Source organism: Oncorhynchus gorbuscha, linkage group LG13, assembly GCF_021184085.1.
Source record: "Oncorhynchus gorbuscha isolate QuinsamMale2020 ecotype Even-year linkage group LG13, OgorEven_v1.0, whole genome shotgun sequence".
In the NCBI taxonomy this organism is placed as follows: domain Eukaryota; kingdom Metazoa; phylum Chordata; class Actinopteri; order Salmoniformes; family Salmonidae; genus Oncorhynchus; species Oncorhynchus gorbuscha.
Window position 1 is genome coordinate 35325356 of NC_060185.1, and position 16573 is coordinate 35341928.

Genomic DNA, 16573 nt, shown 5'->3' on the forward strand with positions numbered 1-16573 from the left:
CATCTAGCAGAGACTCCTAACCAAGTGAAAGCTATGCTCTGCTGTTTGACTTGTGCTCCAGGCTTAATACTCCTTCTACAGGCCAATTTTAGCTGTCAGACACATGAAGAGTGTTGGGGAGAGGTCTTTGGAGGGGTATAGGCTGACACACATACACTATTGCTCTAAGTTATATGAGAGATAGACAAGGTCAGGTGGCATATCCTACCAACGGGACATTCAATTCTGTAATATCTTATGTTTCACCGAGTCGTGGATGTTCGACAACACGGCTAATATAGAGTTGGCGGGATTTTCCATGCACCGGCAGAACAGAGAAGCTACGTCTGGTAAGATGAGGGGTGGGGGTGTGTGTCTTTTTGTCAATAACAGCTGATGCGCGATATCTAATATTAAAGAAGTCTCAAGGTATTACTCGCCTGAGGTAGAGTACCTTATGATAAGCTGTAGACCACACTATCTACCAAGAGAATTCTCATCTATATTATTCGTAGCCATCTATTTACCGCCCCAGACTGATGCTGTCACTAAGACCGCACTCAACCAACTCTAGGCCATAAGCAAACAAGAAAATGCTCATCCAGAAGTGGTCAACAGGTCAACATTCACAAAGCCGTGGAGCCAGACGGATTACCAGGACGTGCACTCAGAGCATGTGCAGACCAACTGGCAAGTGTCTTCACTGACATTTGCAAGCAGACCACCATAGTCCATTCGCCCAAGGAAGCAAAGGTAACCTGCCTAAATGATTACTGCCCCGTAGCACTCACATTCGTAGCCATGAAGTGCTTTGAAAGGCTGGTCATGGCTCACATCAACAGCATCCTACCGGATACCCTAGACCCACGCCAATTTGAATACCTCCCCAACAGATCCACAGATGTCGCGATCTCAAACGCACTCCACACTGCCTTTTCCCACCTGGACAAAAGGTACACCTATGTGAGAATGCCTACAACACCATAGTGCTCACGAAGCTCATCACTAAGCTCAGGACCCTGGGACTAAACACCTCCCTCTGCAACTGGATCCTAGACTTCCTGACGGGCTGCCCCCAGGTGGTAAGGGTAGGCAACAACACATCTGCCACGCTGATCATCAACACTGGGGCCCCTCAGGAGTAGGTACTTAGTCCCCTCCTGTACTCCCTGTTCATCCACGACTGCGTGACCAAACACGACTCCAACATCATCATTAAGTTTGCTGATGACACAACAGTGGTAGGCCTGATCACCAACAACAATGAGACACTCTATAGGGAGAAGGTCAGAGAACTGTCAGTGTGGTGCCAGGACAACAACCTCTCCCTCAATGTGAGCAAGACAAAGGAGCTGATCGTGGACTACAGGAAAAAGCCATTAACACCCCAATTAAACATTGACAGAGCTGTAGTGGAGCGAGAGTTTCAAGTTCATTGGGCACGACAAAACCTTTTCCCCCCTCAGGAGACTGAAATTATTTGACTTGGGTCCCCAGATCCTCAAAAAGTTCTACAGCTGCACAATTAAGAGCATCATGACCGGTTGCATCACTGGTATGGCAACTGCTCAGCATCTGACCGTAAGTCGCTACAGATGGTAGTGCGTACGGCCCAGTACATCCCTGAGGCCAAGTTCCTGCCATCCAGGACCTACATAATAGGTGGTGTCAGAGGAAAGCCCATAAAATTGCCAGAGACTCCAGTCACCCAAGGCATAGACTGTTCTCTCTTCTACCACACGGCAAGCAGTATCGGTGCGCCAAGTCTAGGACCAAAAGGCTCCTTAACAGCTTCTACCCCCAAGCCATAAGACTGCTGAATGAACAATTAATCAAATGGCTACCGGACTATTTACATTGACCCCCCATTTGTTTTGTACACTGCTGGTACTTGCTGTTTATTATCTATACATTTTCACTTCACCCCTACCAGCATGTACTAATTACCACAACTATTCTGTACCCCGCACACTGACTCGGTACCGGTACCCCCCTGTATATAGCCTTGTTATTGTTATTTTATTGTGTTACTTTTTATTATTTTTTACTTTAGCTTATTTGGTAAATATTTTCTTAACTCTCCTTGAACTGCACTGTTGGTTAAGGGCTTGTAAGTAAGCATTTCATGGTAAGGACTACACTTGTTGTATTCGGCGCATGTGAACATAAGATTCAACAACTGAGACATAAACTGAACAATTTCCACAGACATGTGACTAACAGAAATTGAATAATGTGTCCCTGAAAAAAGGGGGGGTCAAAAACAAAAGTAAGTTAGTATCTGGTGTGGCCATCAGCTGAATTAAGTACTGCAGTACATCTCCTCATGGACTGCACCAGATTTGCCAGTTCTTGCTGTGAGATGTTACCCCACTCTTCCACCAAGGCACCTGCAAGTTCCCGGACATTTCTGGGGGGAATGGCCCAAGCCCTCACCCTCCGATCCAACAGGTCCCAGATGTGCTCAATGAGATTGAGATCCAAGCTCTTCGCTGGCCATGGCAGAACACTGACATTCCTCTCTTGCAGGAAATCACACACAGAACGAGCAGTATGGCTGGTGGCATTGTCATGCTGGTGGGTCATGTCAGGATGAGCCTGCAGGAGGGGTACCACATGTGGGAGGAAGTCGTCTTCCCTGTAACGCACATGGTTGAGATTGCCTGCAATGACAACAAGTTCAGTCCGATGATGCTATGACACACCGCCCTAGACCATGATGGACCCTCCACCTCCAAATCAATCCCACTCCAGACTACAGGCCTCGGTGTAACGCTCATTCCTTTGACGATAAACGCGAATCCGACCATCACCCCTGGTGAGACAAAACCGCAACTCATCAGTGAATAGCACTTTTTGCTAGTCCTGTCTGGTCCAGTGACGATGGTTTTGTGCCCATAGGCGACGTTGTTGCCAGTGATGTCTGGTGAGGTCCTGCCTTACAAAAGGCCTACAAGCCCTCAGTCCATCCTCTCTCAGCCTATTGCGGACAGTCAGAACACTGATGGAGGGATTGTGCATTCCTGGTATAACTCGGGCAGTTAATGATGCCATCGTGTACCTGTCCCGCAGGTGTGATGTTCGAATGTACCGATCATGTGTAGGTGTTGTTACACATAGTCTGCCACTGCGAGGATGATCAGCTGCCTGTCCTGTCTCCCTGTAGCACTATCTTAGGCGTCTCACCGTACGGACATTGCAATTTATTGCCCTGGCCACATCTGCAGTCCTCATGCCTCCTTTGCAGCATGCCTAAGGAAAGTTCACGCAGATGAGCACCATGGGCATCTTTCTTTTGGTGTTTTTCAGTAGAGTCAGTAGAAAGGCTTCTTTAATGTCCTAAGTTTTCATAACTGTGACCTTAATTGCCTACCGTCTGTAAGCTGTTACTGTCTCAACAACTGTTCCACAGGCGCATGTTCATAAATTTTTTATGTTTCATTGAACAAGCATGGGAAACAGTGTTTAAACCCTTTACAATGAAGATCTGTGAAGTTTTTGGGATTTTTACGAATGGTCTTTGAAAGACAGGGTCCCGAAAAAGGGACATTTCTTTTTTTGCTGAGTTTACATATGAGATGAGTAATGTAGGATATGTAAATATTATTAAAGTGGCGTTATTTAAAGTGATTAGTGATACCTTTATAAAGTCAATTTCTTAAAGTGTCCAGAGATTTGTTGGCAGCAGCCACTCTATGTTAGTGATGGCGGTTTAACAGTCTGATGGCCTTGAGACTGAAAAACGGATTCTATCTCTCTGTACTAGCTTTGATGCACCTGTACGGACCTCGCCTTCTGGATGATAGTGGGGTGAACAGGCAGTGGCTCGGGTGGTTGTTGTCCTTGATAATCTTTTTTTGCCTTCCTGTGACATCGGGTGCTGCCGGTGTCCTGGACCGCAGGTATTTTGTCCCCGGTGATGTGTTGTGTAGACCGCACTACCCTCTGGAGAGCTTTGCGGTTGAGGGTGGTGCAGTTGCTGTACCAGGCGGTGACAGGATGCTCTCAAATTGTGCATCTGTAAAAGTTTGAGAGTGTTTTAGGTGACAAGCCAACTTTCTTCAGCCTCCCGAGGTTGAAGAGGCATGGTTGCTCCTTCCTCACCACACTGTCTGTGTGGGTTGACCATTTCAGTGTGTCCGTGATGTGTATGCCGAGGAACTTAAAAAACGTTCTACCTTCTCCACTACTGTCCCGTCGATGTGGATGGGGAGGTGCTCCCTTTGCTGTTTCCTGAAGTCCACGATCATTTCCTTTGTTTTGTTAACGTTGAGTGAGAGGTTGTTTTCCTGACACCACACTCCGAGGGCCCTCACCTTCTCCCTGTAGGCCTTCTTGTCATTGTTGGTAATCAAGTCTACCACTGTAGCATTGTCTGCAAACTTGATAATTGAGGTGGAAGCATGCATGGCCACGCAGTCATGGGTGAACAGGGAGTACAGCAGACTGGAATAGGTACGACGATCCCCGCACCAGAGTCGCCGCCAAAGTTATCGGATTCGCCAGCGAAGCTGGGTCTACGTCCCGCACCTGAGCCGCCACCAAGGCTAGATGCCCACCCGGATCCTCCCCTATAGAGTCAGGTTTTGCGGCCGGAGTCCGCACCTTTGGGGGGGGGGGGTACTGTCACGCCCTGACTTTAGAGATCCTTTATTCTCTATTTTGGTTAGGTCGGGGTGTGACTAGGGTGGGCATTCTAGTTTCTTTATTTCTAGGTTGGCTTGGTATGGTTCCCAATCAGAGGCAGCTGTCTATCGTTGTCTCTGATTGGGGAACATATTTAGGCAGCCTTTTCCCGCCTGTTTGTTGTGGGATCTTGTCTATGTATGCCTGCGAGCACTACATTAGCTTCACATTTCGTTTTGCACTTTATTGTTTTCTGTGTGTTTCACTTCTAATAAAAGATGATGGAACCATACCCGCTGCCTAATTTTCCTAATGGAAACCCTGAGATATATTCACACACACACACACACACACACACACACACACACACACACACACACACACACACACACACACACACACACACACACACACACACACACACACACACACACACACACACACACACACACACACACACACACACACACCAATTTAACATTTTACTGAGTTACAATTCATATAAAGGAAATTGGTCAATTGACATTTTTAATTAGGCCCTAATCTATAGATTTCCCATGACAACGGAGGCAGTTTATGATAGAAATTAACATTAAATTCTCTGGCAACAGCTCTGGTCAACATTCCTGCAGTCAGCATGCCAATTGTATGCTCCCTCAAAACTTGAGACATCTGTGGCATTGTGTTGTGTGACAAAACTACACATTTTTATGTGACCTTATAATTGTCCCCAGCACAAGGTGCACCTGTGTAATGATCATGCTGTTTAATCAGCATTTTGATATGCCACCCGTCAGGTGGATGGATTATATTGGCAAAGGAGAAATGCTCACTAATAGGGATGTTAACAAACTTGTGCACAAAATTTGAGAAAGAAGCTTTTTGGGCATATGGAAAAAAATAATTCAGCTAATTAAACATAGGACCAACACTTTACATGTTACGTTTATATTTTTATCAGTAACACTGACTCAATGATGAAGATAGGCTACTCACCGGTGATGGCCGATGTGCTCATGCCAATATCTCAAATTAATACATTTTGAAAAGCAGTGCTGTTCGCTCAGAATCGCTCAAAAGCTGAGAAACAAATGTGTTAGCATCGACAGACAGATTAGTCTTCTCTTATCAGCAGTAGGCATTTTCTTTCCAAACGGTAGACCTTACGTTTTTCTCGTGTTTGTATTTTGAAATTTGCAAAAGGCAAAATGACAGCCACAGCCAACCACAGAAATATAATCCATAGATGGCAGTTCCCATTCAAGTCTGGAATGGCAGCCATTGCTAGGGTACCCATGAGTCAAAGTGCCAGAGTTAGAGGTTCCAAAATCCTTCTATGGGTTATATCTATTTATTATGATTCCCCATTAGCTGCTGCCTTACTCTTCCTGGGGTCCAGACACATCACACAACTAAACAAAAAAATAGAATAAAAGTACATCATATAACATCATTACATCACAAAATGTATAATACCACCATATAACAATATTGAAATGTGCGTGTTTATAAAGTGTGTGTGCTAGCGTGTGTATGCGTGCGTGTCTCTTCACAGACCGCATTGGCCACAACGGAACAAACTATATTTGGCGAGTGTATTGGCCAAATTGCAACCTTCCCAAATGTAAGTGCTTGAGATAAAACTTAATCCACTGCTATTTTTTTTAGAAGGCATTGATCTTCCGTAGCTAAATTATGCTCTCTGGCGTAGTATTTGGAATAATTGTACTTATGTCTGTTTAGACTGGTGTTATTTTGGGGTAAATTATTTTTCTATCCTGATTTCTGCTAAATTATTTTGATTGATCAGGGGTGCTGCAGTACTTCCAGCACCGTTACTTCCTGCTGCTATGTGTGGACAGCTCACACACCGCTTCCCTTTCCCTCTGCCCATCCACACACTCACTCACCAATTGATACAGAAACCAACGTGTGCGAGAACACAGAATGGGTTCCTATCAAATCTTCGGCCATCTGTGGGTGTACGAAAAAGCTGCAGGGGAAAAACAGACACATTAATTTGAGAGAATAACCAGAAAGCAATTCAAATGTATATATTATTCAAAGCAATGAAATCGTTTTTTGTATTATTGGGAGAGAAAGTTGGAGAGAATGAGCATAGTGAAAAGGTGTAGGCTAGATAAAATTGATTCTGAAGCATTCTATATGACCATAGGTTAATTGATTTAACACTTCACAATTCAGTCCAGAATAAAACATAGTCCACATTATGTTATCTTACCCTACAAAAATCAAAATGTTTACCTTTAAATTGTAAAAATGTATTATAAACCCTATTATCAGTTACTACCCTGTAATGTATAAGCTAATTGAAAACAATTGATCTTTGCACATCAAGGCAGTGGAAAACGACTCACCACAGTACAGCCCATATCCCAGTTATCAGACTGTGGGTGAAAGATGTGCAGATATTTCTCCATTTCCAGGCGTTTCTGTAAGCAGTCTCGGGAATAGGGAGTTTACTGACACCACAGTTGACAAGTTTAAAAAATCCAATAGAGCCACCCGCAGTCAAAAGCACTGAATTCAACTCCATGGCGACGACAAACTCCTTTCTGTGTCCTACTCCACTTGAAGATTTCAACGTTAGAAAATTCGCGCTCTGTAGTTGTTCAAGATTGACGCGCTCACTCTCTCTGCTCTCGATTGATATTTACACTGTCAAAGCAAACATACTGACTTTACTTTGGAGTTCCGTGTTATTCAGCCTAAAGCGATAAATGTTCTTGCGACTCCTGATGTCAGTCGACTCAAATGTAGGCAATTTGATCGTTCTGTCTCATAAATGGAAGGTGAGGCGTGGACGTCAATGATGATCTATTCTATTCTATGATTTCAGGTTGACCATTTTTATTGTAGTACCAGCCAAAGGAGAAGACAGAATTGCTTTCTCGGACGCATGTGCTGAGCGTGCGAATTGGTGTACAAGTTGTGAAATGCTCCTATTATAAAATTATCCTTGCTTGTGTAACTTGTGCTATGGAGTTACCAAACACAGACAAACCCCGCCCTACTATAAGGGGGCGCAGCTAGAATAATTAAAACTATACGTCATGAATGTATCACCCCGCTTCCGTTCATTCATAAAGGGTTATGGGAATAGTAGTTTCATGAAATTTACCAGATAACATAGACGCTCGTAGTTTTTTTCTGTGGGCCAGGACACGACCAGTTTATTTGACACGCCAAATAGTGTTATTTGACACGTCAAATAGTGTTATTTAACTTGTGTCTTTTATGACACACAAAGACCCAAACGGCGTTCCATACGATGCAGATAAAGTTGTCTCGCGCACCTACAGGGCTGGTCATAAAATAAATCTAGCTAGCTCATGGACGCAAACAATGTTCTTCCACAAAAACACAGCAAAATGACATAATCTGTTTCAGTAGCTATAGCTAGGTGTAATCATCTAAAATAACCCTAATTTATAAAACAGTTCTTATTTGATTAATGGTGGTCGGACCATCTATGTGAAGCTTGGACATTGTGGTTAACCTTCAAAATAAAGTCTGTAATTGACAGTGAAGCAAATTAATACAAATATAATTATGCCATAATTGAATAGATCACGCTAAACGAGGTTGAAATGTTGTTATATAAAATCAACAAAAGACAATAATTTGTTTATTTGACAAAAATCTGTTGAAATTACACTGGATGTATTAGACTTTAGAATTGCATTGGGGGCATACTTATTTAAAAAATATATATTTGATTTATTTCACCTTTATTTAACCAGGTAGGCTAGTTGAGAACAAGTTCTTATTTACAACTGCGACCTGGCCAAGATAAAGCAAAGCAGTACAACACATTCAACAACACAGAGTTACACATGGAAAAAACAAACATACAGTCAATAATACAGTAGAAAAAGTATATATACAGTTTGTGCAAATGAGGTAGGATAAGGGAGGTAAGGCAATAAATAGGCCATGGTGGAGAAGTAATTACAATATAGCAATTAAACACTGGAATGGTTGATGTGCAGAAGATGAATGTGCAAGTAGAGATACTGGGATGAAAAGGAGCAAGATAAATAAATAAATACAGTATGGGGATGAGGTAGTTGGATGGGCTATTTACAGATGGGCTATGTAATCTGTGAGGTGGTGCTTAAAGATAGTGAGGGAGATATGAGTCTGCAGCTTCAGTGATTTTTGCAGTTTGTTTCAGTCATTGGCAGCAGAGAACTGGAAGGAAAGGCAGCCAAATGAAGAATTGGCTTTGGGAACGACCAGTGAGATATACCTGCTGGAGCAGGTGATAGACTGCATCCAATTTGTTGAGTAGAGTGTTGGAGGATATTTTGTAAATGACATTGCCAAAGTCGAGGATCGGTAAGATGGGCAGTTTTACAAGAGTATGTTTGGCAGCAATGATAGAAGGATGCTTTGTTTCAAAATAGGAAGCCAATTCTAGATTCATTTTGGATTGGAGATGTCAGACACCTAGGTATTTGTAGTTGTCCACATATTCTAAGAGTAGTGATGATGGATGGGCGGGCAGGTGCAGGCAGCGATCGGTTGAATAGCATGCATTTAGTTTTACTTGCATTTAAGAGCAGTTGGAGGCCACGGAAGGAGAGTTGTATAGCACTGAAGCTCATCTGGAGGTTAGTTTTAACACAGTGTCCAAAGAAGGGCCAGAAGTATACAGAATGGTGTCATCTGCATAGAGGTGTATCAGAGAATCACCAGCAGCAAGAGCGACATCATCGATGTATACAGAGAAGAGAGTCGGCCCGAGAATTGAACCCTGTGGCACCCCCATAGAGACTGCCAGAGGTCCGGAAAACAGGCCCTCCGATTTGACACACTGAACTCTATCAGAGAAGTAGTTGGTGAACCAGGCAAGGCAATCATTTGAGAAACCAAGGCTGTTGAGTCTGCCGATAAGAATGTGATGATTGACAGAGTTGAAAGCCTTGGCCAGGTCGATGAATACAGCTGCACAGTAATGTCTCATATCAATGGCGGTTATGATATTGTTTAGGACCTTGAGCGTGGCCGAGGTGCACCCATGACCAGCTCTGAAACCAGATTGCATAGCAGAGAAGGTACGGTGGAATTCGAAATGGTCGGTAATCTGTTTGTTAACATGGCTTTCAAAGACCTTAGAAAGGCAGGGTAGGATAGATATAGGTCTATAGCAGTTTGGATCTAGAATGTCTCCCCCTTTGAATAGGGGGATGACCGCGGCAGCTTTCCAATCTTTGGGGATCTCAGACGATACGAAAGAGGTTGAACAGGCTAGTAATAGGGGTTGCAACCATTTTGGCAGATCATTTTAGAAAGAGAGGGTCCAGATTGTCTAGCTGATTTGTAGGGGTCCAGATTTTGCAGCTCTTTGAGAACATTAGCTATCTGTATTTGGGTGAAGGAGAAATGGGGAGGCTTGGGCAAGTTGCTGTGGTGGTGCAGTGCTGTTGATCGGGGTAGGGGTAGCCAGGTGGAAAGCATGGCCAGCCGTAGAAATATTCTTCTTGAAATTCTCAATTATCACGGATTTATCGGTGGTGACAGTGTTTCCTAGCCTCAGTGCAGTGGGCAGCTGGGAGGAGGTGCTCTTATTCTCCATGGACTTTACATGAGTTTGTGATACAGGATGCAAATTTCTGTTTGAAAAGCTAGCCTTTGCTTTCCTAACTGCCTGTGTATATTGGTTCCTAACTTCCCTGAAAAGTTGCATATCACAGGGGCTATTTGATGCTAATGCAGAACACCACAGGAAGTTTTTGTGCTGGTCAAGAGCAGTCAGATCTGGAGAAAACCAAGGGCTATATCTGTTCCTGGTTGATTTTTTTTTTGAATGGGGCACGCATATTTAAGATGGTGAGTAAGGCACTTTTAATGAATAACCAGGCATCCTCTACTGACGGGATGACGTCAATATCCTTCCAGGATACCCGGGCCAGGTCGATAAGAAAGGCCTACTCGCTGAAGTGTTTTAGGGAGCATTTGACAGTGATGAGGGGTGGTCGTTTGACCGCAGACCCATTACGGATGCAGGCAATGAGGCAGTGATCGCTGAGATCTTGGTTGAAAACAGCAGAGGTGTATTTGGAGGGCAAGTTGTTTAGGATGATATCTGTGAGGGTGCCCGTGTTTACGGATTTGGAGTTGTACCTGGTGGGTTCATTGATAATTTGTGTGAGATTGACGGCATCAAGCTTAGATTGTAGGATGGCCTAGGGTGTTAAGTATGTCCCAGTTTAGGTCACCTAGCAGCACAAGCTCTGAAGATAGATGGGGCAATCAATTCACATATGGTATCCAGGGCACAGCTGGGGACAGAGGGTGGTCTATAGCAAGCTGCAACGGTGAGAGACTTGTTTCTGGAAAGGTGGATTTTTAAAAGTAGAAGCTCAAATTGTATGGGTATAGACCTGGATAGTAAGACAGAACTCTGCAGCCTATCTCTGCAGTAGATTGCAACACTGCCCCCTTTGGCAGTTCTATCTTGTCGGAAGATGTAGTTAGGGTTGTAAATTTCAGGGTTTTTGGTGGTCTTCCTAAGCCAGGATTCAGACACAGTGTCAGGTGTGTGCGTACTGGTAACGAAGTCAGGTGCAGGAGAGCAGAGATTTGTGAACAGGCACACACTTTATTGAGGCAAAAGTGCAAAACGCGCAAAACAGTCACAAGAATAATGTTTAACAATAAACATCTTTGTGAAATATCACGGATAAAACAAACCAGTCTGGCGCGTCAACAACAAACACGTAACAAAAACAATCTTACACAAAGACATGATGGGGAACAAAGGAATAAATACATGTAGATTGATTGGGGAATGAAAACCAGGTGTGCAGGGAACAAGACAAAACAAAAGGATACATGAAAAATAGAGCGGCGATGGCTAGAAAGCCAGTGACGTCGACCGCCGAACACTGCCCGAACAAGGAGAGGAGCCTACTTCGATGGCTAGAAAGCCAGTGACGTCGACCGCCGAACACTGCCCGAACAAGGAGAGGAGCTGACTACGGTGGCTAGAAAGCCAGTGACGTCGACCGCCGAACACTGCCCGAACAAGGAGAGGAGCCTACTTCGATGGCTAGAAAGCCAGTGACGTCGACCGCCGAACACTGCCCGAACAAGGAGAGGAGCCTACTTCGATGGCTAGAAAGCCAGTGACGTCGACCGCCGAACACTGCCCGAACAAGGAGAGGAGCCTACTTCGATGGCTAGAAAGCCAGTGACGTCGACCGCCGAACACTGCCCGAACAAGGAGAGGAGCTGACTACGGTGGCTAGAAAGCCAGTGACGTCGACCGCCGAACACTGCCCGAACAAGGAGAGGAGCCTACTTCGATGGCTAGAAAGCCAGTGACGTCGACCGCCGAACACTGCCCGAACAAGGAGAGGAGCCTACTTCGATGGCTAGAAAGCCAGTGACGTCGACCGCCGAACACTGCCCGAACAAGGAGAGGAAGCTGACTACGGTGGCTAGAAAGCCAGTGACGTCGACCGCCGAACACTGCCCGAACAAGGAGAGGAGCCTACCGATGGCTAGAAGCCAGTGACGTCGACCGCCGAACACTGCCCGAACAAGGAGAGGAGCCTACTTCGATGGCTAGAAAGCCAGTGACGTCGACCGCCGAACACTGCCCGAACAAGGAGAGGAGCCTACTTCGATGGCTAGAAAGCCAGTGACGTCGACCGCCGAACACTGCCCGAACAAGGAGAGGAGCTGATTACGGTGGCTAGAAAGCCAGTGACGTCGACCGCCGAACACTGCCCGAACAAGGAGAGGAGCTGACTACGGTGGCTAGAAAGCCAGTGATGTCGACCGCCGAACACTGCCCGAACAAGGAGAGGAGCTGACTACGGTGGCTAGAAAGCCAGTGACGTCGACCGCCGAACACTGCCCGAACAAGGAGAGGAGCTGACTACGGTGGCTAGAAAGCCAGTGATGTCGACCGCCGAACACTGCCCGAACAAGGAGAGGAGCCTGACTACGATGGCTAGAAAGCCAGTGACGTCGACCGCCGAACACTGCCCGAACAAGGAGAGGAGCTGACTACGGTGGCTAGAAAGCCAGTGACGTCGACCGCCGAACACTGCCCGAACAAGGAGAGGAGCCTAATTCGATGGCTAGAAAGCCAGTGACGTCGACCGCCGAACACTGCCCGAACAAGGAGAGGAGCTGACTACGGTGGCTAGAAAGCCAGTGACGTCGACCGCCGAACACTGCCCGAACAAGGAGAGGAGCCTACTTCGATGGCTAGAAAGCCAGTGACGTCGACCGCCGAACACTGCCCGAACAAGGAGAGGAGCTGACTACGGTGGCTAGAAAGCCAGTGACGTCGACCGCCGAACACTGCCCGAACAAGGAGAGGAGCTGACTACGGTGGCTAGAAAGCCAGTGACGTCGACCGCCGAACACTGCCCGAACAAGGAGAGGAGCTGACTACGGTGGCTAGAAAGCCAGTGACGTCGACCGCCGAACACTGCCCGAACAAGGAGAGGAGCTGACTACGGTGGCTAGAAAGCCAGTGACGTCGACCGCCGAACACTGCCCGAACAAGGAGAGGAGCTGACTACGGTGGCTAGAAAGCCAGTGACGTTGACCGCCGAACACTGCCCGAACAAGGAGAGGAGCCTACTTCGATGGCTAGAAAGCCAGTGACGTCGACCGCCGAACACTGCCCGAACAAGGAGAGGAGCCTACTTCGATGGCTAGAAAGCCAGTGACGTCGACCGCCGAACACTGCCCGAACAAGGAGAGGAGCCGACTACGGTGGAAGTCGTGACACACGGCTAGGACATCCAGGTTGGCAGAGTGTGCTAAAGCAGTGAATAAAACAAACTTAGGGAGGAGGATTCTAATGTTAACATGCATGAAACCATATTGAGCATATTGAGCAGTGCTAGAGGCTCGCCAGTGAAATTAGACAATAATCACGAACCAGGACAGTAATGGACAAGGCATATTGATATTAGGGAGAGGCATGCGTAGCCGAGTTACAGTGGGGCAAAAAAAGTATTTAGTCAGCCACCAATTGTGCAAGTTCTCCCACTTAAAAAGATGAGGCCTGTAAATTTTCATCATAGGTACACTTCAACTATGACAGACAAAATGAGAAAAAAATCCAGAAAATCACATTGTAGGATTTTTTATTCATTTATTTGCAAATTATGGTGGAAAATAAGTATTTGGTCACCTACAAACAAGCAAGATTTCTGGCTCTCACAGACCTGTAACTTCTTCTTTAAGAGGCTCCTCTGTCCTCCACTCGTTACCTGTATCAATGGCACCTGTTTGAACTTGTTATCAGTATAAAAGACACCAGTCCACAACCTCAAACAGTCACACTCTAAACTCCACTATGGCCAAAACCAAAGAGCTGTCAAAGGACACCAGAAACAAAATTGTAGACCTGCACCAGAATGGGAAGACTGAATCTGCAATAGGTAAGCAGCTTGGTTTGAAGAAATCAACTGTGGGAGCAATTATTAGGAAATGGAAGACATACAAGACCACTGATAATCTCCCTCGATCTGGGGCTCCACGCAAGATCTCACCCTGTGGGGTCAAAATGATCACCTAGTGAATGACCTGCAGAGAGCTGGGACCAAAGTAACAAAGCCTACCATCAGTAACACACTGCGCCGCCAGGGACTCAAATCCTGCAGTGCCAGACGTGTCCCCCTGCTTAAGCCAGTACATGTTCAGGCCCGTCTGAAGTTTGCTAGAGAGCATTTGGATGATCCAGAAGAAGATTGGGAGAATGTCATATGGTCAGATGAAACCAAAATATAACTTTTTGGTAAAAACTCAACTCATCGTGTTTGGAGGACAAAGAATGCTGAGTTACATCCAAAGAACACCATACCCCTACTGTGAAGCATGGGGGTGGAAACATCATGCTTTGGGCTGTTTTTCTGCAAAGGGACCAGGAAGACTGATCCGTGTAAAGGAAAGAATGAATGGGGCCATGTATCGTTAGATTTTGAGTGAAAACCCCTTCCATCAGCAAGGGCGTTGAAGATGAAACGTGGCTGGGTCTTTCAGCATGACAATGATCCCAAACACACCGCCCGGGAAACGAAGGAGTGGCTTCGTAAGAAGCATTTCAAGGTCCTGGAGTGGCCTAGCCAGTCTCCACATCTCAACCCCATAGAAAATCTTTGGAGGGAGTTGAAAGTCTGTGTTGCCCAGCAACAGCCCCAAAACATCACTGCTCTAGAAGAGATCTGCATGGAGGAATGGGCCAAAATACCAGCAACAGTGTGTGAAAACCTTGTGAAGACTTACAGAAAACGTTTGACCTCTGTCATTGCCAACAAAGGGTATATAACAAAGTATTGAGATAAACTTTTGTTATTGACCAAATACTTATTTTCCACCATAATTTGCAAATAAATTCATTAAAAATCCTACAATGTGATTTTCTGGAATTTTCTTCCTCATTTTGTCTGTCATAGTTTGTCTGTCAAAGTGTACCTATGATGGAAATTACAGGCCTCTCATCTTTTTAAGTGGGAGAACTTGCACAATTGGTGGCTGACTAAATACTTTTTTGCCCCACTGTATCATGGGGGTCCAGTGAGTGGTTGGGCTGGTTGGAGACACGATGATTCAGACAGCTAGCAAGCTAGCAGAAGGACGTCGCAATGGAGGAAAGTTTGTTTTTGCCTCCACGTGCGGTGACGTCAATAGACCAGTCATGATGGATTAGTAGGTTTTCCGAGTAGCAGAGGGGTCCAAGTCCAATTGGCAAAATAGGTATAGGGGTCCAAGTATTTGGCCGATGGTTCTATTCAGCTAACAGTCCAATATGCTCTAGACAGCCAGCGGGCCGCATCTAGCAGCTAGCGGGCCGCGGCTAGCAGGCTAGCAGATGGGCATTCAGGAGAAGTCACGGCATAGGGGCCAGTTGAGTACCCCCTCGAGCTGGTTACGTCTGTGAGTTGCCTCTGCCTTGAGTCTCCGAACGTAGGGGAGACAAATACACCTACAACGTGTGAGGTTCTGCACTGCGGCAGTCTCTGAACGTAGGGGAGACAAACACACCTACAATGTGTGAGGTCCTGCACCGCAGCAGCGTAGCCTAGTGGTTAGCGCATTGGACTAGTACCTGAAAGGTTGCAAGTTCAAATCCCCGAGCTGACAAGGCACAAATCTGTCGTTCTGAACAAGGCAGTTGGCCTAGGCTGTCTTTGAAAATAAGAATTTGTTCTTAACTGACTTGCCTAGTTAAATAAAGGTAAAATAATAATCAGAGAAATAGTTGGTTTCACTGTACAGCCTTACCTATGGATTGTGATTCAATGACACAAGGTATCAGTCTACTGAGTGACACCCAGAGAAACATTAGTGTCATAGCTCTTATTGCGGGACTCTGAAACAACTGAATTGAGTCACATTTATTGTCAACCCATGTGTATTGAATACCATTCAGAGGAAAAACAATACTGCGTGGATGTTTTGGAGTCTGATAACTGAGGAGGACATTGGGAAAAATATCTTGGATATTGAGTAGACTGATACCCCATTTAATTGATCCCCAATCCTTAGGTAAAGCTGTACAGTGCAATATAAACGTCAATACACATAGTCACAGTCCCGCGATAAGAGCTACAACACTAATATTTCGTAAACTCTTCACAGTTGTGTTCTGTGGGTGTCATCAAGTAGACTGATAACCCATTTCATTGCTTCACATTCCAACCTTGTTTAACATTATCTAGTCTAAACATGGCATAATTCCACCAATTGTAACCTTCTGCATCACTTTCAAAGAGGTACTTTTATTTTGAAGGCAAACTGCAAATTCCACTATTGTGCCTAATCCTTATTGTGGCTAGCTTCACAACACACAACCTGGTCCGGTCAAGGCGTCCTAGCCAGATGAAGCTAGCTGGCTGCTTATAATGTTATCTTTGGGCATTAGGCCTTGCTCGCAGTCGGCGTTCCAATTAAGTGTTTGATGGCGTTGAGG

The 16573-nt window shown here is 45.5% G+C and overlaps 1 protein-coding gene across 1 annotated transcript in view; it reads right to left on the minus strand.

The window, feature by feature from the left end:
• Window positions 1-7583, minus strand: part of LOC123992796 (TLC domain-containing protein 2-like) — a 34226-nt gene extending 26643 nt beyond the window's left edge. The window contains exons 1-2 of the mRNA XM_046294319.1: window positions 6984-7583; window positions 6516-6598 (exon numbers count right to left, since the gene is read on the minus strand). Coding sequence (XP_046150275.1) covers window positions 6516-6598; window positions 6984-7162 — 262 coding nt within the window. The 5' untranslated portion in view covers window positions 7163-7583. The remainder of the gene's footprint in view (window positions 1-6515; window positions 6599-6983) is intronic.
• Window positions 7584-16573: the final 8990 nt, after the last annotated feature.